Raw genomic sequence first — 26,937 nt, forward strand, 5'->3', positions numbered from 1 at the left:
AATATACTATTCATATATGTAAAATAATCAATCAGTGGAATTAGATCAATATTACCAGCAATAGATAGATAGATAGATAGATAGATAGATAGATAGATAGATAGATAGATAGATAGATAGATAGATAGATAGATAGATAGATAGATAGATAGATATGCTTCATCCCGAGGGGGAAATTTGTTTGCAGCAGAAGCAAACAAGGTATAACAACAACAATATATACAATTAAATTAAATTAAATAGCAGAGCAGGACATATTACATTTAAGAAAATTAAATTAAATAATAAAGAAAATGAAAAAAAAATGCATACTTATATACACTGTATATAAGTGAGTATAAAGTATATAAAGTGAAAGTGGTGCGAGGGTTATCGATGTTGAGGAGGATCTGATTTATTATAAAGTATAATAGCAGTTGGCATGAATGTTCTCCTGTATCAGGAATGTACAGGATGTGTGTGCGCGCGTGCGTGTGCTAGTGTGTGAGAGAGAGAGAGAGAGAGCGAGAGCGAGAGTTTATACTCAACTCTCGCGATGTTCAGCGAGAACAGGCAAACGAGAAATCTACCATTCCATCAAGCGAGGAAGCGGCTTTTAATTTAACGGTTATAACGGGCACGATAATGGCTGCTACCCATCAACTCCGCTGCCTTCTGCGGGAACCGGTCGACATTGGAGGCTCACCGATGTCTCGGCCGTCGGCCTGAAGCCGTCTACTGCCTTCCGGTAAGATTGAAACATAACGCGGATGCGTTTTTTTTCTCCTTTCTTTTCTTTAAAGTCCGCAGCCGATCGGCATGTTGTTGTCCTCCGAGCCGGCGCAGACTGGTTTCCGCTCGTCTCGTGCGTCGAACCCTCCGAGCCGCCGCCGGACTGCACCCCGGAAGTGAGCGTTTTAACGGCGAAACGCTTCTCGCTCGACGCGTGAACGCGTTAAACTTTTAATTTACACGCGTGGTGAACGCGCGAGGGGTGTTCTTCAATTCGGGACGGTTGAAAACAAAAAAACACACGGCGAGCAGTTTCTGTTTTGGTAAATTATTAACTTTTTCTTTTTTCTTAAAGCAGCTTCTTGTTGTTGTTTTTCCACCCTCAGCGAAACGCACATAACGATCCGCTTGGCAATGCATGTTCTTTGGTGAATATAATGTGAAATATATATATATATATATATATATATATATATATATATATATATATATAAAAAGCCTTAAAACTGATATATCTAAAAAGCCTTAAAATACCGATTATCTGAATGGAGTTTGGCGAGGCTGTGGCCTCTTTTGGATAATACTGGCTGAATTAGTTTCAGTTATCTGCTTTATTATTATTATTGTTTTATTATCACCCTGTGAAGTGTACGCATATTGTATAATGGTAACAAGACTAACAATGGACCGGTCTCAGCTGGTTTAGTTCCCCAAAGCTGTGCAGCCAGACACCGCCGGTCACCACCTCTGCACACCAGGCTTGAGTGTGTATTTATGTGCATTTTGCAGATATTATCCACTTCCTTTAGTCGATTCAGATTGAAATTGAAACAAGCTTTTTATTCCTCTCCAGAGAAGGAATGTAGCTTCTGATATTATCTAGACCTGTGAGGATTATTGATGAGTCAATGTCCATAAAATGCAGTTTTCTGCCCCTTCAAATATGGAGATCACGTGCATTACTCTGCTTTTTATATCATAATAAAGTGAATAGGGGTTTTTTTTGGGACAAAAGAAGTGTTTTTAAGACATCCTCTTTGGCTTTGGTGAAACTGTTATGGATATTTCTAATTATTTGTCTAACATGTTTAGACAATCGATTAATTGCGAAAATAGATTAATCGATAATGAGAATATTTGGGAGACGCAGCCCTAAGTGGATGCATCATTTAATTGACAATAAGTCATCTGTTTAATAATAATTATAATAATAATGTTGTTTTTAATGTGTCTTTTATATTTATTGTTTAATTGTATATTATATGTACGACGAGAGCTACATGTAACTGAAGTCAAATTCCATGTATGTGTACACGCACATGGCCATTAAAGCTAATTCTGACAATAAGAGAAATAATAATACATAAGTTTGGCTGTGTATCAAAACCCACAGGGGAAATGTCAGCTTTTATTTTGAAGGGGTGATTCAGGCCTCTGCTGCTGCTGCAGTAGGAGTTACGCCCTGCCATTATCTGCTCCCATTGTCATGCATGTCCACTATATCTTTACCTTTTTTTATTTTTATTTTTTATGTTAGCAGTATCCTTTTGCGCGTGTGCAAATTAAATACAAGAAGTATTGGTGAGAAATGAAGTTTAAAAGACAGAAAAGAGAGCGCGCTTGTACTCGAGGGGAAAAATTGTTGACCTCTGACCTCCGCTGTCTCCATAGTTGCTTCCCCTGGCCTGGCTGCCTACCCACAATGCACTGCTGCAGGGCTTCGCTTGTCTCAGACGGACCGATGTAACTGTCGTCGCTTTCACTTCACGGTCCACAACACGGAAACGCAGCCGTAAGGTAGGATCCCTGTTTAACTGCTGGAGTCTGAGGAGTGACGATATCCATGGCTTCTTTTACACTTTAATTATTGTTTTTCTATTGCTCGTATACATGTTTTATATTTGTATACATTTCCTTTTTGTGGTTTATTTTCCAGGTCTGGTCCTGGTTGATCTTGTTCATTGTCTCACTGACGTCATGTCTGGCTCAAGGGATTTACCAGGTGAGTTTACGGTCACAATTCAGCACAATCGGGCGCTCTGAAATTTTTGGCAACCGTATTCTGTTTGGTCCATTTCCTCCTTCAGCATAACAATACCCCCCCCCCCCACACACACACACACGCACACACACACACACACACCTTTTGGGATGACTCATGCACTCTGAGCTCCCGGAAAATTGTGAAAAATGTCGATCGGCGTTTCGCCAAAACCTGAGATGACGTCATCAAATGATAAGACATTCAGTTAACTGTCACAGAGGAGGAAATTAACCCAGAAAATATTCACATTTAGGAGGAAGCTGGACTCAAAGAATTAATCAAGTGTATTTTTAAAAAACAGCTGGTGATTCATTTACGTAAAATGAAAGTCACAAATGTAATTTAGAGCTTTAAGAACAAGTAAAATAACTTTACAGGTAGTGAGCGCCGTGTCTTTTGAAACTCTGCATTAGCTTTCGTTTTCCTCTAGACTTTGTAGGTAACGTGGCGAAAAGGGAAAAACTCGTCAGACGTGTTTTTTTTTTTAATGACGTCGTTACAAATGAGAATTAAACGTTTTTAAAATCAGTTTTTTTGCGTCCGCAGCCATAGAGGATTCTGGGATGGGCGGGATGAGGCTCCCCATCGGGATGACCCGTCGAGCCCTCAGCTACGACGACAACCTGGAGGCGCCCATGTCCACGCCGCCCCACGACATCAGCATCAACAACCTGTGGCGGCGACCCGTCATACCGGAGAGGAGGTTCTCTCACCTGGCTGAGGTGAGACGAGGGGGGGGGGGAGGAACACGTTTTTAATGATTCGTCCTCGTCGTCGAGAGGAAGACGCCGAGCTCGATGATGATGATGTGTTTTGTTTTCCACCAGGAGGATGAGAGCGGTGCGGCGAGTCATTCCACGGTGGCGGACAGCGCCCCCTCCAGGTCACCGGCTGTGGTGAAAACCAAGGCCTCCTCCGTCATGAGTTCTCTCATCACCAGTACGTGACCTCCGTTAACCCTCGGCATTAAAAAAAAGTGCTGAATATCTCCATGTGGTGTTTTTTAAACGTTCTGTAGCATGAAAGCATGGTGTAGCTAGCCAGCTAGCTCGATAACTAGCCAGCCGCTCAATGAGTAAAATTTATTATCATTATGAGCCATTTAAAACGTGTTAAATGAAACATTGCCACTTTACACAACCATTAAAGCTTTTTCTTTTCTTTTCTCAGAGCAGACTCAGAACAGCGTCTACGGGTTCGAGCAGAGGGCGGGGCTTACCGACACCAGCTACACTCCCCACAAAGGCCTCACGGCGGAGGAGACGAGGCTGCACCACCGCATGCCCGAGTCCATGCAGGTGACTCGCCCTGAACCCACTTTGTTAACAGAGGGTTTCTAGTAGTAGTTGTTGTTGCTGCTTGTCGACGACGTCATGAGAACATAAAAAACTTTCTTTTTTTTATTCTACGAAAGATGGAATTCATGTTTTTTTGTTGTTGTTGTTGCTGTTTTAGAAACTGCAGATTCAGAGTTTAGAGGCCAGAGAAGAACGCCAGAGCTCCTCGGCTCAGTCCACTCCATCCAACACTCCTCACAGCTCCCCAAAGCAGCTCCGCAGGTACACACACACACACACACACACACACACACACACACACACACACACACACATACCTATGTTCATCTTGACCAGAAAATGATTGAAACACTGAAAGCTGTTTTGTTAAAACTTTGTCTTGTCTGTCTGTTTTTTTTCATGCGTGTGTGTTTGTCGTGTGTGTGTGTGTGTGTGTGTGTGTGTAGGGGCTGGTTCAGCAGCACGGGTTCAGAGGTCAGCGTCGGCTCCAGCAACAGCAGCGTGGATCTCGGTGGAGCCGACTCGGCGGTGGAGCGGTGGAGCGTGTTTGGACCGCGGCCCGTCGTCCAGAAGTCGACATCTGACCTGGGGTCAGACGCTACGGCTTTAGGTAAACGGCTCCGCCTCGTTCTGCCACTCTGAATCTGAGATCTAAGAAGGTCGTTTTAAATCTTTTAAAAGAAATGTACAAACCAAACTGGAAAAAAAGTCAAACCGCTCTTTGCTCCACGACGACTTCACTTCTGGTTGTTCAGAACAAACCGTGATTTGGGTTAATGGATGAGCACATGAACTTCGGACTGACGGTAAACACGGACCGAGTTTCATCACTCGTTAACCTAAAAGTGAGATCAGACCAGTTTGAATTTGGAGCTTCGATGTTTTCACATTTGGGACGATTCAGTCAAGGATATTTTCAAGATGACTTTAGGTGAGTAAATTAAAGCTCTTCTAACAGACTAGTGGGACGTTTATTATAATATTATTATTATTATTATTATTGTCCTAATGTCATCAACTAATGTTATCAACTTTTCTAATTCAAAGCCATTTCTTTGCTTAGTCAGATATTCAAAACAGCTGTTATTAGTAAATAAACAGGTATTAGGGTGCTTCATAGTTATACAAAATTATAATTTATAATAATAAAATAATTTTATATAAATATTATTAAACGATAAGAATAACTCGGGGCAAGAAAGCATCAGTGAAAAAAAACTAAATTAGCGGCAATTAGAAAAAAACGAGCGAATTAATTAAAAATAATAAGTATAACATTTTACAGGATCCGGTTAAAGCAAACTGTTTATTTGGGACAGTAATTTAAATGTAGAATGAAATGTTTCTGATGAAATTTTAAGCTTAGTTTTTGGTTGATTTTGTCACGCATGATGCGTTCGAAGACCGTCGGAAAGCTGAAACTCTTAACGATAATGACGTTTCTTACAGTTTCTGGCTGTGATGGACCGTGTAGTTTTGTCGATTGTTTAAAGAAAACCTGCTTTTTAGGTTTCAGAGGGTTAAATGAGAAATTACCCTTTATTTTCCCAGCAGGCTTTGCACTGCAGGCGTACCGCGGCGCCCAGAAGCCGACCCCCATGGAGGTGATGAAGTCACAGGCCGCGCGGCTGTCCGACAACGCCGCCGCCCAGAAGGTGAACCCTCCCAAAATAGAGATCCCCACGATGGACGGCCGGCGGCAGCCAGCGCGACCGCACAAGCTGAAGCCCAGAGACATGAACGTCCTCACGCCCTCCGGCTTCTGAGGCGACCGCGAAGACGACCGCGAAGACGACCGCGAAGACGACCACGGAAGTTGCTCGTCTCTCGGGGCGCCGAAAGGTCCCGTGAAATGTTGTAATCGTGTGTTTCGGGGGGTGGGCGGCGTTCGCCGACTCCTGTTTTTATTACAACTTGGGTCTCGTTTTTCGTAGTTTCGTACGTCATAATAACGCTGTACTCAACGAGGTAATCGCTCGCCGTGTTTCCATCGTTTTTTTTTTTTTGAAATATCGCATTAGAAAAGCTGCCTGGTAACAGCGGCGTGGGAGGAAAAAAAGGCGTTTTTAACACTCGCCTGAGGTGGCGTTTGCATTCGTCATGAAGATCCTCTGAATGGAGAATTTTCTTTTGACGAATAAATTAACGTTTTGACTGACGATTTAAACAAATTCCTGGAGACGTTCTCCGGTTCGTATCGTTTCCCCTCGCGGACATCTACTTCTTCTACTTCTTCTTCTTCCAAACCAGTCGATGGAAATGCGCTACATTTATTTAGTTTTCTCGACTCGAGTGGAAACGCGGCGTCGTTACCAAAAAGGGAAATCCGACGGAGCAAGTTGTAAATATACTCATTTAGCAGGAAGTCCTCGTCGTGCATGTTTTTGCAGTAGTTGGAACATCCGACATTTTTAACAACTTCCCGTCTTTGAGGCGTTTACTGTGTAGCTCGGCTGTAAGAATCATACTTTCCCTTGACCCTCAGTCTTTTTACTGCTGCAGCGTGCTGGCCGCACAGGGCCTGTGGTATACTGATATTTTAGTGACGATGACGGTGATCCATGTTTAAAATGATCCTCTGTTTAAAAAAAAAAAAGAAGAGAAATGCACTTTATTCCCAGTATACATGCTCGTGTTACACGTTCCCTCGAAGATGCAAGTCAATGTGAGAAAACTTCCTCGGTGTTGATATTCTGTCTCTAAAAACCTTTTTTTGTCTACTCAAACCAACTTCCTCAAGTGTAGTTTTATTACCAATGAAACCAACAGAACAAATGAAATCCAAGAAGCATTGTGTAAAATTTAAAAAAATTATGATTATTGTCTCAGGAAATCCTGCTCGCTGAAAACGTTCCATGTATTTTGTTTTGTGTTACAGTTGTAATAACTTATAGATTTTTCTTTTTATATATATATATATGTATTTTACTGTAGCAACAGATTTCATGTTTCTTCTGGGACCAGAAGAAAATGTAATAATAAAAAATAAGAGCCCAGACAGGACCTTTTGCTGATTTCAATCAAAGAATTTAAAATAACCCAAATGAAGAAGAAGAAGAGGGTTTGAAGCCTCGTTTTAGTTTTTCAGCGCGTGAGCTCAGTTTTCTCCCGGTCATTCGTGAAGAGAGATGAGTTCGACTGCCGTGTGCAAATCCACTGAAGAGACAAATTCCTGCAGAAGGAAACGGTGAAAAAGAAAGAAAGAAAGAAAACAGACATTTCTGCAGCGCTAGCTCGATGCTAACAGGTGGCTTTTTTTCTTTTTTTTTTAAATATATATTTACGAGGTTTCTGCAAGATGATGTTAAGCTTTGTATGATTTCACCTGTTTGATTGTTGTTGTTGTTGTTGTTGTTCTTGCAACCTCTGCTGTCGGATGTTGTGTTGAAAACAATCCTGAACGCACTCTGACCCTCAGCAGCTGTAAATATGAAATATGACTGACTGCTCCGTTGAAGTTTGCTGTGTGACACTAACCCTTTAAACCTCCCTGACTATCACATCTGTGTGGTTGTGAAGTTTTTTTGTTTAACTGTTCAAAATATATAATTAATTAATTAATTAATTTATATATATATATATATTAATTGATTGATTTCCAGTTGATGGCAAAGAGACATTTTCCTTTGTTTGTATGGTCTCTGTACACTTTTCAGAATAAATGTCACGTTGTCATCAGAAAAACAAGAGTCAGTGTTTTTGCATATCATCTCCAAAGCAGAACTGTTTATTGACCATTTTAAATATTCGATCTGTAGTAACTAATTTCAGCCTCTAGAGAGCCTCGGTTCCCCAATGAGGAACAAAACCAGGTTTCATGAAACATCTTTGTGGCATTTTTGATTGGATTGATTGATTTTTGATTAGCGTTTTATTGCAAAAGTTGTCGTGACGTCATAACACCTCCACGCTGCTCCTGCTGTCAGTCTAGTTCCTGGGAAAAAGTCATTTAGAAATGGGGTCCAGTCAGTGTGTTTTTAATATAGCGACTAACTGCAGCCGGTTGAGCCAGAGGTCTTTTTAAGTACCAGATTTATCCAATGATACTTTGATTAAAGCAAAGACGCAAAGGACACGATGCTGCGTTCACACAGTAAAAAAAGAATCACTTTTTTTTTTTTTTTTTCGAGCTCCAGCGTATATTAAAAGTATTTTAAATACGTTAAAAATAGTATTTAAGGAGTCTGCCGCCTTGATGATGATGATCGATTAATGCATTTCTCAAACTTGAAGGTTTGGCCATGTCCATTTCAATGTTAAAAACAGAAAAAACATCATCTCTCTGGGGCCTTTTGAAGATAGCATTAAAGTAGTGGTAGTGTCTCTGAGCACCAGGGTCCCTTTTTAGAAAACCTAATTTCACTCCAGCAGGGCCTGACAGTCTTCCCCGCTCAGTCCTGGTCCTGGTTCTCCCAAGTGGGTCGTGGCTCCGACTGCAGGTCCAAGGCTGCAGGTGGATCTGGGTCTGTCCATGGTGGACTGGTCTCTGCTGAAGGAGGTTCTGGTGAACCTGCATGATGACGAGCTTTAAGAACAACTCAATAGAAACGGATCTTCTTCTCTCCGATGGTTTACTGATCATATAGAGGATCAGGACTAAACTGAGACCGGTTACTTTAAGTTCTGAAACCCTTTTCCCGTCACAATGGATTGTCTAGTTCAAGCTCTCCTGGGACGCAGCTCGACCTTGTCGTCAACTGTCCGAGACGATACCAACAAACATGTTCGGATAAATATCTTGGAGACGAGTCTCCGTGAGCGTCACCCCAAAAGATTGACTGGAGTGGGGACCGTGGGAGACCCGGCAACGACCCGCACTAGTACTCTCTGTGTTATGTTGACACAAGAAACAAACTGATGGACTCTGAGCTCGAATTCTGGCATCGTGCACTCCAGTCGCAGCAAACTGGACCGATCAATACACCTCATCTGAGATCGGTATAGTAAAGTACAGCATTTCTGACATCTTAACAAGTCTGGGTAAGGCCTTAGTTTCCTTCCTCCTCTAGATTCTAGATAATGATTCTTTCACACCGTGTATCCCTCTCATCCAGTGCTACAAACCCTCCGACACCATCCGCACACTTCAAAGAATCTTTCCATCTATCTTCAGAGACTCCCTCCCCCTCCTCCTCCTCCTCCTTCATCCCTCCTCTTCTCCTGGCCTCGCCGTACATCTGGAAGAACCGCTCCATCTCTCTCTGAAGCGCGTCGTTTCGGAGGTCGGCGTCGGCTTTCGCTCGCTCCATGTCGCCGATCTTGACCTCGGCGACGCTGCGACGGCGCCTCTGCTGCTCCAGACCGACCCGCAGTACCGCGACCCGCCGCTCCAGGACGTCGTTGCAGCGCTCCAACCTGCCGTACACACACACACACACACACACATAACAAATATTAAGTACATTTTTACATCAAACACTAGCGACTCACAAGGCCCTTTGCTGGTGTCCCACCTCTGTATCCTGGTCTGGTAATCGTCCTTCTGCCGGGCCATCTGATGCCGCAGCTTGGCCAGGAGTGAGTGAGCGCCCCCGGGCTGTGACTGAGGCTCAGACACCTGGAGGTCTGCAGTACAAGAGGGGAGGAACACCTCTGAGCTGCCCGTACTGAGAGGGGTACTGTCACTGAGCACGGAGCAGGAGGCCGGGGAGTTCGGGTGGTGGGCGTCGTCGTCACCGCCGAAATCGTCTTCATCGTTATCCCGATTGTCGTAGCCGTCTTCATGATCGTCGCTATCGCTGTTTTGCTCGTCTGCGCCCCGACTCGAAGTCGTGGGTGTCTTTGGTGATGCGTTAGGACTGACCGCGTCCACGGCATCGCAGCCCTCGTCCAATGGTAGAACCTCACAGGAAGACCACGAAGATGAGGAATGCCTTGTTCGCCCGGCCTCCTCCAACTCAGCCTCCTCCCCGCAGAGTCCGACGTGGCCTCCTGGATCGTTGCTTTCAAAACGCCCACCATCCTCCAACCTGCGACGTAGAGACACCCTGTCCAGATTGTCGTAGGCAGAAAGGTTGCTGTCCTCCTGGGCCTCGCTGCTTCCCCCGCTGGCCGTTCCCGGCGCTGTACCGTCTTCCTCTGCGGCACCAGAGCTCCAGAAACCAGTGCCGGCCTCTCCCGGGCCGGGCCAGGCCTTTGCCCAGCTCGCGGGAGTCGGTCTGGGCTTGCAGCTGTCCGGCAGTGGGTCTTGTAGGCTGTTTGTAGAGGCTTGAACATCTGCAGAGGATGGTCCTCGCCCAGCGTGGTGCTGGTGATAATCAATGTTGTGTCTTTCAGAGCGGTGCTGGAGGGCCTGACTGGAGGAGGGCAAGGGGTAGAAGCAGTTCTCCGGGTGGGAGGAGGTGTAGCGGTGGCCGAGGAACCTCTTCTGGCCAGAGGACAAGTCGGACTTGGCAGCGGCAGAGAAGGCGCAGCTAAAGAAAGCAAGGGAAGTAAAGTTAGACTTTCAAGATGATCCGCTCGGGGGCGGCTTCAAAAACACCCGTTGGCAAAGCGAGTCGGGGATGAACAACCAATGAGCCGTTTGGAGCGCAACCAGGCGATCAAATGTTAATAACGATGAAAACATAATCAATTGCAGTCATCGAGCAATTGCTGATATCACTACTATCAAGTTCTTATCACATCTACCGGCATAAAAACAGGAAGTCAGTGGTAAAGTAGTAAAGCCCGCCACTTGCTCGATTTGATTGGCTACCTCGGTCAAGCGTGACATTGGCGAGCTGTTCGACTCATGGATAATTATCTTACCTGTAATGCTTGTCTAAAAAACATGGCCGCCGTACAACAGTTTCTAGCGTAGTTTTCTCAGTAAACCTTTACTTACCTTTTATTTTTGTCCAATCGTCCACAAGTGACGCTAGGGCTTCAAGCAACGCTTTTGAGTTGTTCCTGTCGTGTTTTATTTTGAAAGGGCCTGAACGTTTGCTAGCTGACACATCACCCGGTTCGATGATGTCGTACCTGGAGTTCTGGACGATGAGAGGCATGGACAGCTGGCGGAGGCACGGCGGCGGGTGGAGGTGAGGCTGCCTCAGGGCGCTCGGTGAAGGGTGCAAACCTCGCGGTGGACGGGCGGAGTTGGCCGGGGGCGCTTTGGCAAACAGAGACCGGTGCTCTCTGATCAGCTCCAACATCAGCACCTGGACCAGCGCTGCACCTAGCAAACAACGAGAGGGATGAAGATGTTCTTCAAAGAACCCGACTGGTTCAATGGATGATGGTGGTAACCCAGTTTCATTGTGATTTTAAAAAAGAAAGAAAGGATTGTTAAAACCCACCTTTAAAATCCACCTTCATGCTTAGTGTCTCAAGTATCTTCTGAACACCCAAAAAATACAACGCTTGGGTTTCAAATCTCAATCAATGCTTAAACGGTGAGCATCATCTCGTTCACTTAATGTTCTTCTAATGAGACGATACAAAGGAGTAAATACTTTTCTTATGCGAGTTCAACATCTTGTGATACCTTTTTAACCCCGTCTGCTACACATTTACCTTCCTACACAACCGAACTGCATTCTAAATTAAGGCAAAATTAAAACTAAAATCGATACAAAAAATGCTTGTTCAGGTGGAGAACATCGTGGTTCGGCTTAAAATGACTACGAAGATGACGCAAAAAAAAAACTAAAACACAAACAAAAGTAATTTGACTACATTTTTTTATCGTTTGAAGCCAAAATGAATAATTTATGGTCTACCTCTCATGAGGCTTTGCGGGTCTTCAGCTTTGGCTCGGAGGATGTTTGGGCCGAACACAGTGGCCAAGTTCTGCCCGCTCATCTTGTTACTGCCGGAGTAACTCTGGACCTCATTTAGAAAGCTACACACACACACACAAGCTAATAAATACTCTGAAGTTTCTATCCAAATAATTCACAATTTCAAGGTTTGAAAAGCTTTAAAAACATTTGCAGTACTTTACCGTCACTAAGAAGAAACCCAATTGTTTTCTTATTAATTCTGCAGTAAATTGCAAAATATTCAAATGCATTTATACAGACCAGGTATAAGTTTAAACCAAAACACGTGGCTACAAACTGTCAGGTCTAAAGTAAATCGTTCTTACTGGCAGATGAAGTTGAGCAGGTTGAAGTTGGCAACCGGCAACTCATGAAGAAGATTTCTCAACTCGGCCAAAACCTGAAAGAGGAGGAAGAAGAAGAAAAAGAAGATGGGACTCGGGAAGAGGTAAAGGAGGAAGAGAATACTGTATTGATGCCACTAAATGTAGGGTTTAACCATCCCTGAGGCCACCACGACCAATCAGGAACAAGGTGGTTAACCCTAACCCTGAGGCCACCACGACCAATAAAGAACAAGGTGGTTAACCTTAACCCTGAGGCCACCACGACCAATAAAGAACAAGGTGGTTAACCTTAACCCTGAGGCCACCATGACCAATCAGAACAAGGTGTTAACCCTTACCCTGAGGCCACCATGACCAATAAAGAACAAGGTGGTTAACCCTTACCCTGAGCGCCACCCGACCAATAAGGGAACAAGGTGGTTAACCCCTAACCCTGAGGCCACCACGACCAATCAGGAACAAGGTGGTTAACCCTAACCCTGAAGGAGGTTCATGCATGATGTCATCTGGTTCCCCTCTTTATAGAAACGGACCATCTTCTCTCTGATGGTCTCGTTTACTGATCTCACATGGAGGACTCGTGTCAGGACTAAAACTGAAGACGGGCTCAGGACCAGTCAAAGGTTCCTCGCAGTGACTTTCACCAATGAACTGTGTGGCTGTCGTGTCGTTACCAGTGTGCGATCGCTCGACAGCTTCTGACCGGCAGTAGCAGGAAGTCCTTGGTAGCGTCCGTGAGGAACCAGAGGCTCCGGCAGCTGTCTGAGGTAGAGCTTCAGCGTGACGCCACCGTGTGGACGTCTGTGCTACTGCGGGACAAACACACTGCGAGTTGACTTCTTTCACAAAACCCCCTTTGAAGGAACAAGTGAAGTGGCAAAGCCAAAAAGAGGATGATGCGTGGTATACCTGTCGAAGGACGGCCTCTCTCCTGCATCGAAGGCCTCCTGCAGCTCTTTGACCAGACTTGGCCCGTCCCGGCTGGCGAAACAAAGCCCACTTCGTGCAGCCCGCGCTCCCAGGATGAAGTTCACGCAACTGCTCCACCACCAGAGGAACCAAACGCACCCCGTAGCGTCGCTCGTACAGCACCGTCTCCTCCAGGCGCTGACCAAAGACTCCTGCAAGGGAGGAAGGTGTCAGTGGGGATTTCTCTCCGGAGCCTACCACGACCAATCAGGATCAAGGTTGACTGGGCAGGTATGGTGAAGGGTGAGGTTTATATACTACACGTATTTAAGGCAACACACTTTATTAGAAGTCTAATAAGTGCCTCATCAGAGAAATCCCGTTCTCTTAAAGAGAAACTAAACCCTCCAAAAGAAGTCAATGCTAAACTCCTCTGGTTGTATACAAGTCTATGCTTCATGTGTTTAAAGCTGCATTCTCTCCTCCTGACCACCAGGGGGCGACTCCTCCGGTTGTATAGAAGTCTACGCTTCATGTGTTAAAGCTGCATTCTCTCTACTGACCACCCGAGGGGCGACTCCTCTGGTGTATACAAGTCTAGTGCTTCATGTGTTAAAGCTGCATTCTCTCTACTGACCACCAGGGGGCGACTCCTCTGGTTGTATAGAAGTCTATGCTTCATGTGTTAAAGCGGCATTCTTTCTCCTGACCACCAGGGGGCGACTCCTCTGGTTGTATAGAAGTCTATGCTTCATGTGTTAAAGCTGCATTCTTTCTCCTGACCACCAGGGGGCGACTCCTCTGGTTATATAGAAGTCTATGCTTCATGTATTAAAGCTGCATTCTTTTTATCCTGACCACCAGGGGGCGACTCCTCTGGTTGTATAGAAGTCTATGCTTCATGTGTTTAAAGCTGCATTCTCTCTCCTGACCACCATAAAGCAGGGTATGCTTTGGGCGGGGCTACCTTGTGCTATTGACAGGCCTCAACCAGCGACGGGCGTCTCTACGTCACTCTATGGTCACTTCCTGTTCACTGGTTGCAACATGGCTACACAATGACTTTACGTACACTTCTTATATACAGTTTTCGGTCCTTATCTGGACACTTTAGTGCACAGTATTTAAATTCTGCATGTTGTGTTATGAATATACATAGAGACTACCTCCTACCTGTTGAATTTAAGTACATGGAGCCAGCTTTCCTCCTTCAAGCCTGTGAATCGCTTGTGCTAATCGCTAGCATACACGTATCCCATCATATAATATACATACTCATATACACTATATATTATATACTCCCATAAAAAATCTGGCCACATATTAAAGTAAAAAACCAAGCCAACAATTCACGTAGTGCTTTTTAAAAATGCTGCAACTGTAAGCATGAAATCATGTGGAATTAGCACGTTAGCTAACTAGCTAGCCCCTAAATTTGTTTTGTTTTTAAACAAAGGAACTTGATGCTTCACGTCTTGATTTACTCTCTTGACATAACCTTTAGGAAAATTTAAAAGAGACGCATTTAAAATATTTAGATGTTGCACATTATATATATATATATATATATATTATATATATATATATATATATATATATATATATATTGTTTCGATGCTCGATATTTACCTTTCTGACAATATTCAAGAGAATGTGAGTCTGAGATTTGTCAGGTGAGGTCTTTTGAAAACATTTAACGTTGCTTTCTGTGCCAACTTTGTGTTTATTTACTATATTTATTGATTTCTCGTTGGCAGAAGACACACAAAATAACTCTTTCAAACCTGTGAAGGGGATCCAGACTCCCTTGTTGAGGCTCTTCAGCCACTCGTCGCCCTGACCGGCGCTGTTGGAGAGGAAGAAGTAGGACCCCGGGCTGGCCAACACGTCTCTGTTTCCTGCACAGACACACACACACACACACACACACGCACACACACGTCTCGAGTGTTTAAAGGTTTATTCAAAACAAACGTATTATTCAAGTTCATTTGCGGCGCTTCGAATCAGAGAAATCGGACGCAAACAGACAAAGAAGTGAAATAAATCCTTCCACTCGTCTGAAAGACGACGTGTTGGGGATGCAAAACAGCAGCAAATTGATTAGTGCAGACATCATACACTCCTCCCCCCCCCCGCCCCCCCAACCCCCCCATCACATGTCCCATCATGCTCCACTGTCTGTCCTCCCTAAAGTCACACACACACACACACACACATGCGTGTATATATGAAGAAGAGCGTGAGTCAGCATTTAACAGATGTCACTGAAGGGCAACACACACACAGCTGGAGGTGTGTGTGTGTGTGTGTGTGTGTGTGTGTGTGTGTGTGTGTGTGTGTGTGTGTGTGTGTCACACCTTTGTGGCCTGTGCTGTCATGTGTCCAGGACTTGAAGCAGCTGAGTCCCATGCTGTAGACGCTCGGCGCGGAAAAAAATTACACACGACGTGGGCGATTTTGTTTTGGATTTTTTTTTTAGTGCGTGAACAAGAAATGCATCACGTGATTTTCCTTCTATCACCACCTTGAAGAGTGGAAGCACTTAGTGTTGTTTTTTAAACCTCCTGGGAAATGTAAAGAGTCGTTCCTTGGAAGAGAAAGCCTTAAAAAAAACTTAAATGCTGGTTCCCCCTTAAAGGATGTACTCAAAGTCAAATATTGTCTAGGAGGAACTTTAAAAGAAGAGGTTCTTGTTGGATTTAGTGTCTTTATAAAAGTCTTTCTAACAGTAAAAACACAGCATGTCGAACATTCGGCCTTAAAAAGAGATTTCATCGTCATTTAGAGGTTTCAGGTGGATGCATAAGAGTTCTTTGCAGATGTTGACACCTGCAGAGATGTTCCTGGTGTTCATGCCACACTCATGATCGCCTTGAAGAGAAGGACGGTGCAGGTTTCTGGAAGGTTTCCTGTCATTAAAAAGAGCTCCTCGGATTAGACGTATGGGTCTCAAAGGGGGACAGCGAGCCTTTAAGGGAGATCTTTGGATCTTTCAGGAGGAGTTTGTCTCTTCACTCTTCAAAAGGAGTCGCGAAGAGAGGTTATAAATGGAGGCAAAAGGATGTTGCAACACCTCTTGAAGTGTTCTTAAAATGTAGTTTTCCTTCTTCTCCCCATCGGGCCCCCGGATGCACAGACACGTCTCAGCTGATTGATTTATTCATGCTGGTTCTTTCTCGTCAGATCCTTCACGTTGCATCCGTCCTCACCCGAGACCTCCACCCGTCCTTCCGTTGGGGGGGTTGGGGGGGGGGGCACCAACTTCACCCAAACTGTTTCCGCTTTCGCTAAAGCACCGAGAGTGAGATGTCTGACTTTTGCTTCCTATCTTTGGAGAGCATCATGAGCCGGCTGCCTCGTTCTCTCTATTTTCTATGTGAACACGAAACAAACGGAGAAAGAAAGTGAAGTCATCCCGACGTGTCTTCCGTCGTCCGGGAGGACAGAGACCATCTCGGTGTTCCCTCCTTCCTCGTCTCCTTCCCTCCCCTCTGCTTCTTAAGCTCCATCCGAAATGTCCTCGTCTTCGCCATCCCCCCGTCCCTCTTCTTCCTCTCCTCCGTCCCGTTTTCCCCCCGTCTCCCACCGCTGTCCCTCTCTCTTTGTCCCCGTCTAGTTGTTCTTCTGTCTTGCTCCCAATATCTTCTCTCTCTCTCTCTCTCTCTCTCTCTCTCTCTCTCTCGGTTTCCCAGCAGTGTGTGTGCCCCCTTGTTGCCCCACTCCCCATTTACCTCATCAATAACCATGCTGTGTGAGTCTGTGTGTGTGTGTGTGTGTGTGTGTGGATGTGTGTGTGTGTGTGTGTGAGTGAGAGTCTGAAGGCTGTGCATTAGGAAAATTGGTTCTCTGCGACGCGGCGCTGTTTTACCAAAGTAATCACAGCTGAGAGAGAGGAGAGAGGAGAGAGGAGAGAGAGAGAGAGAGAGAGAGAGAGAGAGAGAGAGAGAGAGAGAGAGAGAGAGAGAGAGAGAGAGAGAGAGAGAGAGAGAGAGAGAGAGAGAGAGAGAATCTGGCTCAAATTCTGCTGCTGCTGAAGTATGGTTTGCTGCAGCACACACACACACACACACACACACACACACACACACACACACGCACTGTTGCCATGATTCAAGTGGACATAAAAGCGAGAAAGGCTGGTCAACTTTTGAACTCAATTAAAGTATGAGGAACCTCTCTCTCTCTCTCTCTCTCTCTCTCTCTCTCTCTCTCTCTCTCTCTCAGTCCAGTTCAATAAACCTCATCGGCCTAAAGTACAGCGTACAGTATATTACCGATGTGATCAATACAGGCAATCAAATATTAGGGTAAACATGCTAACTGATGGATATCACCATGAAACCTTCCAAGTGGATTATCGACATCGCCGCTATTGTCTTCTTTTGTACCTTTAAATATGCAAAAGATGCATCGTCTTCTCACATTTGTGCTAATTTGCAGACGTTTCCAGAACAGAAATGTGAAGAATTCTTGTTTTATTTTGTCAAATGTTTTTACAGACGGGATCTCTTTTGTTTTCATTTTTCTTTCATGTGTTTTTAGTAATAAATGTTGTATACTGAGGTTATGATACATGAACAAAACCTTCAGAATATATTTATGAATGAAAATTAAAAGAGTTGCTGAAGTGGAGATTTATGGATCAGAGTCTGAGAACAAACTATTTAAGAGAAAACAACATTTAAAGAGATTTAAAGTTAAATTAAGGACATTTTTTAATAGGATAAAAAAAAATTATCTAATAGATATTCAAATGAAACTTCCCCAGTTCATTTCTTACTTTGAGACTATTCTTTTTTTTTGTATCGCAAGTTTTCCTGAAGATGTTTATTTACACACAACATGGCGGCATTAGCTTATCACATAGTTGCTAATTTCGCAAACATTTGATAAACACGGGTTCAAAATTCTGGTTTCATCTTGTTGACATATTAGAGTCAAAGGTTTTTTTAGATATCTCTTTGTATCACTCCAAAACTGTCAAAAGACAATGTAAAAAAATCAAATTTTTAACATGTTTTTGGTAATAAAATGTTGTGTAATTCAAACAAGAGGAATATCGTGGTTAAAATGAATGAACGTTGACCGTTTCTAGGAGACTAAATGCTTAATACTTCTGTGTCTTTGTTACTTAAACAAAACGTGTGTCATATTTAAGTGTGACAGATAAATATGAATGCTTGGCTGCATGTTTGTGCGTCTGATGGAATGGATGCTAATCCCAGCTGAGAGCTTTCACATCCGTCCATCGATACAAACCGGCCTTGGGACGGCGTGCTCTTCATTACAAAGTGCTGCGTGCGTGTGTGTGTGTGTGTGTGCGTGTGTGTGTAGGTGTGTGTAGGTGTGTGTGTGTGTGTGCTCTCCACCAAATTAAATGTGTCGCCTCCTCTCCTCTTTGACCGCAGCACGCCTGTTAATGAATCACACGCATGGAAATATCGCCACTGGCGTCTCTTTCCAGAGGAGTCCAACAGCAGCGCCCCCGCGTGGTCACACACAGCAACTACAGCTGGAATCCCAATGGGTGGGGACCAGTAACGACAATGGGGAACGACGACACTCGGAATCGACTCTTCTTTTGTCGGTAAAGTCATTTAAACTGTTCATTTTGTACGCGTTAATAATTCAGCAAAAACTGTAAAAAGTAGTTATTTTAACCTAAATGGTGACTTATTTGTCACCATTTAGAACGGTTTTATATCTTCTATATATTCCCCTTAAACTGTATTATGTCTTCCCCTTAAACTGTATTATATCTTCCCCTTAAACTGTTATAACTTCCCCTTAAACTGTGTTATATCTTCCCCTTAAACTGTGTAATATCATCCCCTTAAACTGTATTACATCTTCCCCTTAAACGGTGTAATATCTTCCCCTTAAACTGTATTATATCTTCCCCTTAAACGGTGTAATATCTTCCCCTTAAACTGTGTAATATCATCCCCTTAAACTGTATTATATCTTCCCCTTAAACGGTGTAATATCTTCCCCTTAAACTGTATTATATCTTCCCCTTAAACGGTGTAATATCTTCCCCTTAAACTGTGTTATAACTTCCCCTTAAACTGTCTTATATCTTCCCCTTAAACTGTGCAAGGGCTTTACTGTAGTGAGGAAAAGACCCCGAGGTATGTGGGCGGAGACTAAAGCAATCGATCTCAGAGATCAATTGTTAAATATTGTGCTGTAGATACACTCATTTCTGTTTTTATTATCTTCATGTGTGCATCCTCCAAATTATGTCATCGAACTACAGTCAGCCAAAAGAGAGGTTTCACATAAAGAACATTTAGAGAACTGTAGAGACCTCTAGTGGCCAGCAGAAAGAACTGCAGCCTGTCAGCAATTTAACTGATTCAGATTATTTATTGTCCTTTTATAGATGACTTTTTTTCAGTTTGTACAAATATATACTAATATCATATAATTATAATTATATATAATTAGAATAATAATTATAAACAGCAGCCTCCTGAGTAGCTTATGTTATTATTATTATATAATGTATTATACATTTATTATTATTATGTATTATACATGTATAATAATATTAAATGTATAATACATTAATATATGATTATTTATTATAACTGTTATACATTTTGATTTGTGTGCAGATTAAAACTAACAACATAAAAACAATCTTGTTTAGTGAGCTTTAAAGGTGCTGTAGGTAGAGCGCTAGTATAGTGTGCAGTCTTTATGCTAAGCTAAGCTAACTGGCTGCTCGCTGACGCTTCATATTCAACATGTGAGACATTAATGTGCAATCTACAAAAATAATAATCTGGAACTATTAATTGAATTTAACATTCATGAATGACAAAAAAAAAGCCCCCCCCCAAAAAAATGTAATTGTGAGGTAGAATGAAAGGAGGTACCCGCTACAGCTGTCAAACCGGGACACGCCCACAAGCGGACCAGCTGGCCAATCATAGCGCTGCCCAGTCTGGGGCTCCGTTGACCAATCCGGAGGCTTCAAATCGAGCACACTCGGAAGTGATCCATGTAAACGGTCGTAACCCCGCCCCCCCGGACAAGAAGAATATGAGAATGAAGCGCCCACGCGTTGTTAAAAACAAAAATAATAATGTGTCCACGTGCACGCCGGGGCTATAAAACTCAACTATTAGTCCTGCCGTGCTTCCATAAGGAGCGCGTGCCAAACTGCGACCCAAAATGTCGCTATTTAACGTTTACTTACGTATCGGCGCGTGCGCGAGAGTGAATTAAGACGTTAACGTTTTATTACGAAACACACGTAACCCCCGTCGTGAGTTCGGCGTCAGCGTAGCGTTTTGAATATCACTCCCGTGTGTGTGGGTGTGTGTGCGTGTGTGTGTGTGTGTGTGTGTGTGTGTGTGTGTGTGTGTGTGTGTGTGTGTGTGTGACGCTTTCTCCATATTTGGAGACGCACGCGGCGCGTAATTTGGCCGCTTTTTAAATTAATTAAATTAAACACACACACACACACACACACACACACACACACTCACTCACACAAAATAGCACTAATGATTGGAATGTGTCGCGTGCGGTTTGCGAGTGATGAGTTTTGGACCCCGATGAGCACGCGCGGGGGGGGGGTTCTGGTTTTTAAATCCACCTCCTCCACGTCACGGAGGAAGCGCCAGCCCGGAGTCGCCTGCCTCGCTCCTCTCCTCTTCCCCCAGGAGGCTGCGCCTCAATCCCAGCCCCCCTTTGTTGTTCAGTCAGGAGAGAGGGAGGCTGAGCCACTCATTCATACGGGGGCAGCGGCGAGGAGAAGCCGGAAGGAAAAAAAAGGGGAGAGAGAATCGGAGTCCGAGACTTGAGAGCCGAGGCGACAGAAGCGTTCTTTCTTTTGTGTGCGTGTGTTTGTGCGTGTGTTTGTGTGTGTGTGTGTGTGTTGCTGATGCTGCGTTTCCGCCGGTGGACCCGTGTGCAAGTGTTAAAAAAATACCCCACAAAAAAAAAAAAAATACTAGCTCGTTTCCTGGAGAAGAAGAAGAAAAGACAATGAACCGGCAGCTCAACCGCGACTAAAAAACAACCCCGCCGCCGGTGCACCGGCCCGTTGCGTTGCCCATCACCGCCCAGCTGATCCACGCTGACTCTCCCTTTTCCACGCTTCTTTTTTTTTCCCTTCCTCTGCTCAGCATCCATATTTGCATCCCAGGGAGTGGCAACCACTAATCCCCCCCCTTTCCCCCCGGCGAGAGAGACGAAAGTTGACCCTTCCCACACACACACGCACACACACAGAAAGGTGAGTGTTTTCCCTCTATTAATGTGCTTTTATTATTATTATTATGTATGGCAGAGGAGCAGGGGGGGTTTCACTGAAGGGCAGTGTGGACCACGTTGCCGCAGTAGCTACAACAATGGATGAAACTGGCGTTGTGGTGCATGTGTTGTGCTGAGGTGGTGCGCATTGTCATCCTCCTCCTCTTCCTCCTCCTCCTCCTCCTCCTCATCATTCTCCACTCGCACCGAGGTGTCGACAAAATGAATCCGGGCCCACATGAAGGAAAGCTGGGGGTGAAAACCACATCGCTCAAGGGCCTCGTATAGCCAAAAGGAGTGACTCTTTAAAAAAAAAAAAAAAAAAAAAGGGGGGTTGAATATGGAAAATTATAAATCCTGATGTTGTTTGTTTGTTGTCGGCTGTAACAGAATCATATCTTCTTAATGGCCTTGTTGTAGGCCACGCTCCACTTGGCCACCCGCATTGATTCCTATATTCTATATATTATTATTCTATTGATTAGTGGCGCCATGACTCAATATTTGGGGGTCGTTATGAATTCTCTGGGATGCATGTACTCCTCTGTGTTATTGGAGGATGTCACACTGAATGTAAACAAATCCCAGTGTGAACATGTTTTTTTTTGTCGCTATATGTTGTTGAGTTAAGTAATGAAGACCATAAATACACATTAATAAAAGCTGCATACTGCTTTATAGTTATAGATCTTCTAACATTTTTCTGTAATTTGTGGCCTCTTTTCATGTTTTATGGCCATGAGTCAGGAGTATAACATAAACAGAGATATTGTTTTTAGAACCAGCATGTAATAGGAAGAAGTACCCAATATTTCACAAGAAAAATAGGGAAAAAATTAGAATAAAAGTCTGAGAAAATGGACATTATTTGTCACGTTTATAAATGTAAACAAATCCTTATTTGATTATTTGTGTTTTTTGTCAATATGATTTAAAGTAAATTGGGAAAGGAGACTTTAAATGAAAGGACCGAGGGTTCTTCTAAGTTTTAGAAAACATTTTTAGTTTAACTTATGACGTTTTATGGCCCATCGTGTTGCTGCGAGTTCAACCAAAACAGTTTCATGTGAAGGATTTCAGATGTCAAGAGAAATATGGGGAAAAAACAAGACAAAAAAAAGGTCTTGTATTCTTATGTTTTTATCCATTCCGACCGCTCAGATTCATCCAGTGACTCCTCGGCGGGTCTCCGACCCCCATGTTGGGCCGCTCACAAATCCTAAAAGTATGCACGACATAACCAAGTCACGATGAGATAAAAAAATAATAATAAATTGCCTAAAAATGTTTTTAAAACCTTTTATAAATATGTGGCGTTGTTTACATGTTTACGCCCTGTCATCTCACACATGCTCTTGTTCCCAAGGGGGGGGGGGGAGGGGGGGGGGGGGGGGGACGGTCGGTCTGCCCCGACCTGGACGGCCCCTCCGTACAGGGCCGGGTGTCACATAAGCGCCCCCCCCCCCCCCCCCCCCCCACCCCCCCCCCCCCCCCCCCACCCCGGGGTATTAATGACGCCCACTTCCCGACAGATAACCATGGAGAGCGGCGGCCACCGCTCCCCCATCTAGTGCCTCGTCCCGAGCCTTCGTCACCGAGGAAGAGGAGCGCTCTGCAGAATGAACATGCTCAAGTCCAGCGGACTGAAGATCCCTGGCCGGGGGCCCAAGCATTCCAGCCCAGTGGGGAGGACGTCAGCGGGGGGAACCTCCAGCCCCGTCCCGAAAGACAGTAAGTCACTTCCTCCACCTCCTGACCCCCCCCCCAGAGGAAAGAAACACGAGGAATTTTCATGCATCCGGCTATTTCCTCTCATCACGGAAGTGGCTCAGACCATTTATTACCGTTAATGACTCAGGAGAGCACAGCTGCTTTAGATTACACACACACACACACACACACACACACACCACACACACACACACACACACACACAAACACACACAAACACAGACACACACAGTGTTTTTTTAACTTCATATTTCCGGTGTATTTATTTGTAGCTCTCCAATGCAACTTTTTTTTAATAGTAATACGTAGTCGTCATGATTCCACCCGCTGGTTTGTCGCCATCTTGGTTTTTTTGCAACCAGTGAACAGGAAGTGACCATATTTGGACTGAGGAGGAGCGACGTAGGTCTCTGGTAGAGACCTGTCAATCACCTTGTAGCCCCACCCCTAAATCACCCCCTGCTTTATGGTCTGTTTGACTCTAAATGGACCATACTTTACTAAATGAACATCACGCTGTATTGAAGAAGACTTGAAACTAGAGATTGAGACCATAAACCGTGATATTGACGTTTTAAAATGCTCCGCTCAGAGAAAACCTACGACGCATATCAAACCAAGCGCTTCCTAAAACTAATCCAGATGTTTTGGATTCACTTTTGGGATGGATGTAAGGCCTCTGCAGGCGTACCCTGCAGCGACGGCCTGGGAAAAACCCTTCTGAATGTGTTGCCTCGTAGAAGAGTCATATCCTGTGTAGCTCGGGCGACATTAAAATGCACCGAATTCAGGCGAAGAGAAACGTGATTGAAATTCTTATGTTGATGTTGCGCAACATGGAAGTGAAAAGCACAGCTCTGTTTGTTGAATTGTGAAAGTGCATGAAAAATATTTAGTCCCTAAAATCAACGAATAATCATGACGATAAGAACATCTTGTTTCTACCATGAGCGTGCAGCTCCTACAGTTAAATGTTTAGCGTCTTTCAGCTTGTTTTTATTTTATTTTTTATGGCCGTTTTCACGGATAAACCAATAACTTATATAACTGTGTTTACGCCGTTAAGTGTTGGTGATTTTTCACAGAATGCCTCTCAGGGAAATATGTTTTTATGACCCAAACACAGCTCTTGGTTTTAGTCGTATCCGAGGCCTGATGTATCTCCTCCAATAGCATTGTTGTCCATTTAAAAACGCACCAATGGGCCTCGCGGTTGCACCGGCCGACATGTTCCTTCTTTTAGGGGAAGACCTAAAGAAAACCGAGAGACGAGCTAATGCTCTGAAATATGAAATGAAAAGGTGAGATGTGGACGCAGCTTCTGGGAAGAGAAAAACCCCGGACTAACCAAAATTGGACTTTTCTGAAAAACACAACCCCCTTTTGCCTGCAACAAAAAAACAAAAAAGTAATCACAGCTGTTCTCACTCTTAAACGCGGCCGCACTGTTTATCCTCTCCGGTTTTAGCCCACATGACAGCAGCTCCACACGCACATGTTGGCTCCGTTTTCTGCTAAATTACAGCCTCACGCTTTCCCAGCTCCCAGTGAACGCCACATTGTCGTCGGCGTATGGGAGGACGGTCGGCGGAGGCGGCTACAAGTGGGTCACGGTTCATGCTGACTGAGGAATTTCAGGGGGGGAAAAAACACAGGAAGTGTTTCATTTACAGTGTTTATAATGCATTTAGTGCACTGGTGTCCTACTCCAGGTCACATGTGAACAGGATTACTCTTTATTACAGCTGCAGCAATTAGTCAACTCGTGAAAGAAGAATAATTGCCAACTATTTAGCAATTAAGTTTATTTCTTCAGCAAGACAAACGAAAAGCTAAATAAAAGCATGTTAAAAGGGCATTTAAATACAATTTAAAAACATTAATTAAAGAGCCAAGAGAATACTAAATGTAATCTGTTAGCCAGCAGCAGTGTTAGCTTAGCATAGCTTAATTTAGCTTAGTGTAAAACTGGAGACAGAGGGAAACCACTTACATGGCTTAAAGCTTATTTAATTAACCTCATTTAAATACAAAGGTTACACTTGTTGTGAATTCTTTGCAGTTATGATTAAAATTACCACTAGGAACTTTCATTTCGTGTTGATTTTGGCACTCCCTGTGGACCAAAGCGGTAGTGTTTCCAAGCACGAGGGTCCGACAGCTTGCTCCTCTCAGTCCTGGTTCTGATTCTCCTTGCAGCGGGGTCCAGCGGTACGAACTGGGTCTCCAGCAGTTTCTGGTGAACCTGGAATCGGACCAGGTGACGGGGATCAGGAATAACTTTATAGAAAGAGGCACCCTTCTCTCTCCGACGGTCTTGTTTACTGATCATTTAGTAATCATTTGGAAACCAGTTAAAAGTTCCTCACAGTAACTTTAACGTAAATCATGTTGATCTTTAATATATCCGCTTGCCATACAAATGAAATCAAACCTTAATGATTACTTTATTCTTCTCAAAGATATCCCTCTTGATTTCCGAAAGTTGGCTATTAGACCGTAATAAGATATCGGTGGGAGATAAACAAAAGACCCCGATGGGAGGGATTAGTGGCCCGGCCTCCAAATCTCAACCCTCCTTGTTTGTTGGTTTACATCTGGGCGGCTCGTGAGAAAGGGGGGGCCACGACGTTGACGTTGGCAGACTTTACTTTGCTGAAATTTAAATGACGGTTTCACCGTCCAGAGGAAGCTGTTTGTCGGAGAGCTGCCTTTGAAGTGGAAATAACAGAGCTGTCATGCGCCGCCACGTCTCCTGCGGGCTCGGCGGCGACTTTCTCCACAGAAAATGTCTCGGTCACGGTGTCGGAGACGTGCAGCTGCTGCCAGTTGTCTGTTCACAGCTCGCATATGCAAAAAAAATACCACTTTATGTCATTCCACTTGCTTTTTAATGTTGGTCATTTGCATTCTTTAATTATTAATTTTTTTTTATGTGTGTGCAAACAAGCTGTAAACACATCCGTGGCTCATTAACACCCACAGACCGTATATATATATCTATATATAGATATATAGATATATATATATATCTATATATACAGTATATATATATATATATACAGTAATATATATATATATATATATATATATATATATATATATATAGAAGCGGACGTCGCCCGTTGGTTTGTCGCATTGATGTTTTTGAAGCCTTGAGTTTGGCGATCAGGGCGTCGCCATCTTGTGTTTTCTTTTGCAACCGGTCAACAGGAAGTGACCGTATTTGGACTGTGGAGGCGTGACGTAGAGACGGGAGTGCATGGCTCATGGCAGAGGTCCGTCGATCCCAAGGTAGCCCCGCCCTAAAGCAACATCGTACCGTATCAGGCTGCAGGACTCCTCTGGTTGTATAGAAGTCTGTGAGAAAATCTACATGTTTGCAATGGCATGCTTAATGAGGGGATTTGAATAGAGCAGCTTTAAAACAAAAGCTGTGTAACAAACGGTATTCTTAAAAAATATCAAGATTTAAATGTGACTACTGAATTTTGAGGGAAATTAATTCTCAGAAACAAAGGAAGGAAATATCTGCTTTAGTCTAATGCAGCGAATGAGCTCCCTGAGTAATGACTTTCATCACATGGATGCAGCAGCTCAGTAAATCAGTTGTTTATCTGCAGCTTTGACACACCCAGAGAAGTCCTCTGGATCCTTTGGGTGCATCCCGTAATAGTTAATAAACAGTTCTTCTAGATAATGTTACTGAAGGCAAAAGGCGCTCATATTCGGACTGTATATCAAAAGTGGACGTAGTCATTGTGATGTCACTCATTGGTTTACGGACTGATGTTTTGAAGCTTTGAGTTTGTCCATTTGGCCGTCGCCATCTTGAAACTAGAGATTGAGACTCATGTTTACAATGTTTACTGTCATTTATA

General features: G+C 43.9%; 3 protein-coding genes across 6 annotated transcripts in view; 2 read left to right on the forward strand and 1 right to left on the reverse strand.

The window, feature by feature from the left end:
* Window positions 1-532: 532 nt before the first annotated feature.
* Window positions 533-6,649, forward strand: LOC117743254 (putative monooxygenase p33MONOX). 4 transcript variants are annotated; one of them, XM_034551105.1, is made up of 10 exons: window positions 533-727; window positions 2,383-2,439; window positions 2,474-2,508; window positions 2,648-2,713; window positions 3,302-3,477; window positions 3,583-3,694; window positions 3,926-4,053; window positions 4,211-4,314; window positions 4,500-4,663; window positions 5,605-6,649. In XM_034551105.1, the coding sequence occupies exons 4-10, from the start codon at window positions 2,689-2,691 to the stop codon at window positions 5,817-5,819; spliced, it is 924 nt and encodes a 307-aa protein (XP_034406996.1). In that variant the 5' UTR covers window positions 533-727; window positions 2,383-2,439; window positions 2,474-2,508; window positions 2,648-2,688; the 3' UTR covers window positions 5,820-6,649. The 4 variants fall into 4 exon arrangements, with proteins under 4 accessions (XP_034406996.1, XP_034406993.1, XP_034406997.1 ...); XM_034551102.1 differs by having other exon boundaries at window positions 535-727; window positions 2,383-2,508; XM_034551106.1 differs by having other exon boundaries at window positions 535-727; window positions 2,383-2,508; window positions 5,608-6,649.
* A 2,563-nt stretch (window positions 6,650-9,212) lies between these two features.
* LOC117742805 (rho GTPase-activating protein 24-like) lies at window positions 9,213-15,466 on the reverse strand (the record flags this gene model as incomplete). Its single annotated transcript, XM_034550442.1, is given in 11 exon segments — window positions 9,213-9,408; window positions 9,507-10,466; window positions 11,017-11,212; window positions 11,757-11,878; window positions 12,125-12,198; window positions 12,820-12,926; window positions 12,929-12,954; window positions 13,055-13,113; window positions 13,115-13,266; window positions 14,839-14,952; window positions 15,415-15,466. Coding segments are annotated over 11 exon segments (2,058 nt in total), but the record flags the coding sequence as incomplete, so codon positions are not given.
* The window catches only part of clip2 (CAP-GLY domain containing linker protein 2), a 39,456-nt gene continuing 22,857 nt past the window's right edge, over window positions 10,339-26,937 (forward strand). The window contains 6 exon segments of the mRNA XM_034551100.1: window positions 10,339-11,278; window positions 12,131-13,332; window positions 14,812-14,917; window positions 18,466-18,644; window positions 21,199-21,308; window positions 22,858-23,056. Of these exon segments, the coding sequence (XP_034406991.1) occupies window positions 22,945-23,056 (112 nt within the window). The 5' untranslated portion in view covers window positions 10,339-11,278; window positions 12,131-13,332; window positions 14,812-14,917; ... (1 more) ...; window positions 21,199-21,308; window positions 22,858-22,944.

This window comes from Cyclopterus lumpus, chromosome 14 (genome assembly GCF_009769545.1).
Source record: "Cyclopterus lumpus isolate fCycLum1 chromosome 14, fCycLum1.pri, whole genome shotgun sequence".
Lineage (NCBI taxonomy): Eukaryota > Metazoa > Chordata > Actinopteri > Perciformes > Cyclopteridae > Cyclopterus > Cyclopterus lumpus.

Excerpts from the sequence above, each read along its gene's own strand:
- LOC117743254 (XM_034551105.1), top strand. The coding sequence starts at position 2,689 with ATGTCTGGCTCAAGGGATTTACCAG. Across the intron at positions 3,695-3,925 it reads CATGAGTTCTCTCATCACCA|AGCAGACTCAGAACAGCGTC; the intron begins GTACGTGACCTC and ends TTCTTTTCTCAG. Across the intron at positions 4,315-4,499 it reads TCCCCAAAGCAGCTCCGCAG|GGGCTGGTTCAGCAGCACGG; the intron begins GTACACACACAC and ends GTGTGTGTGTAG.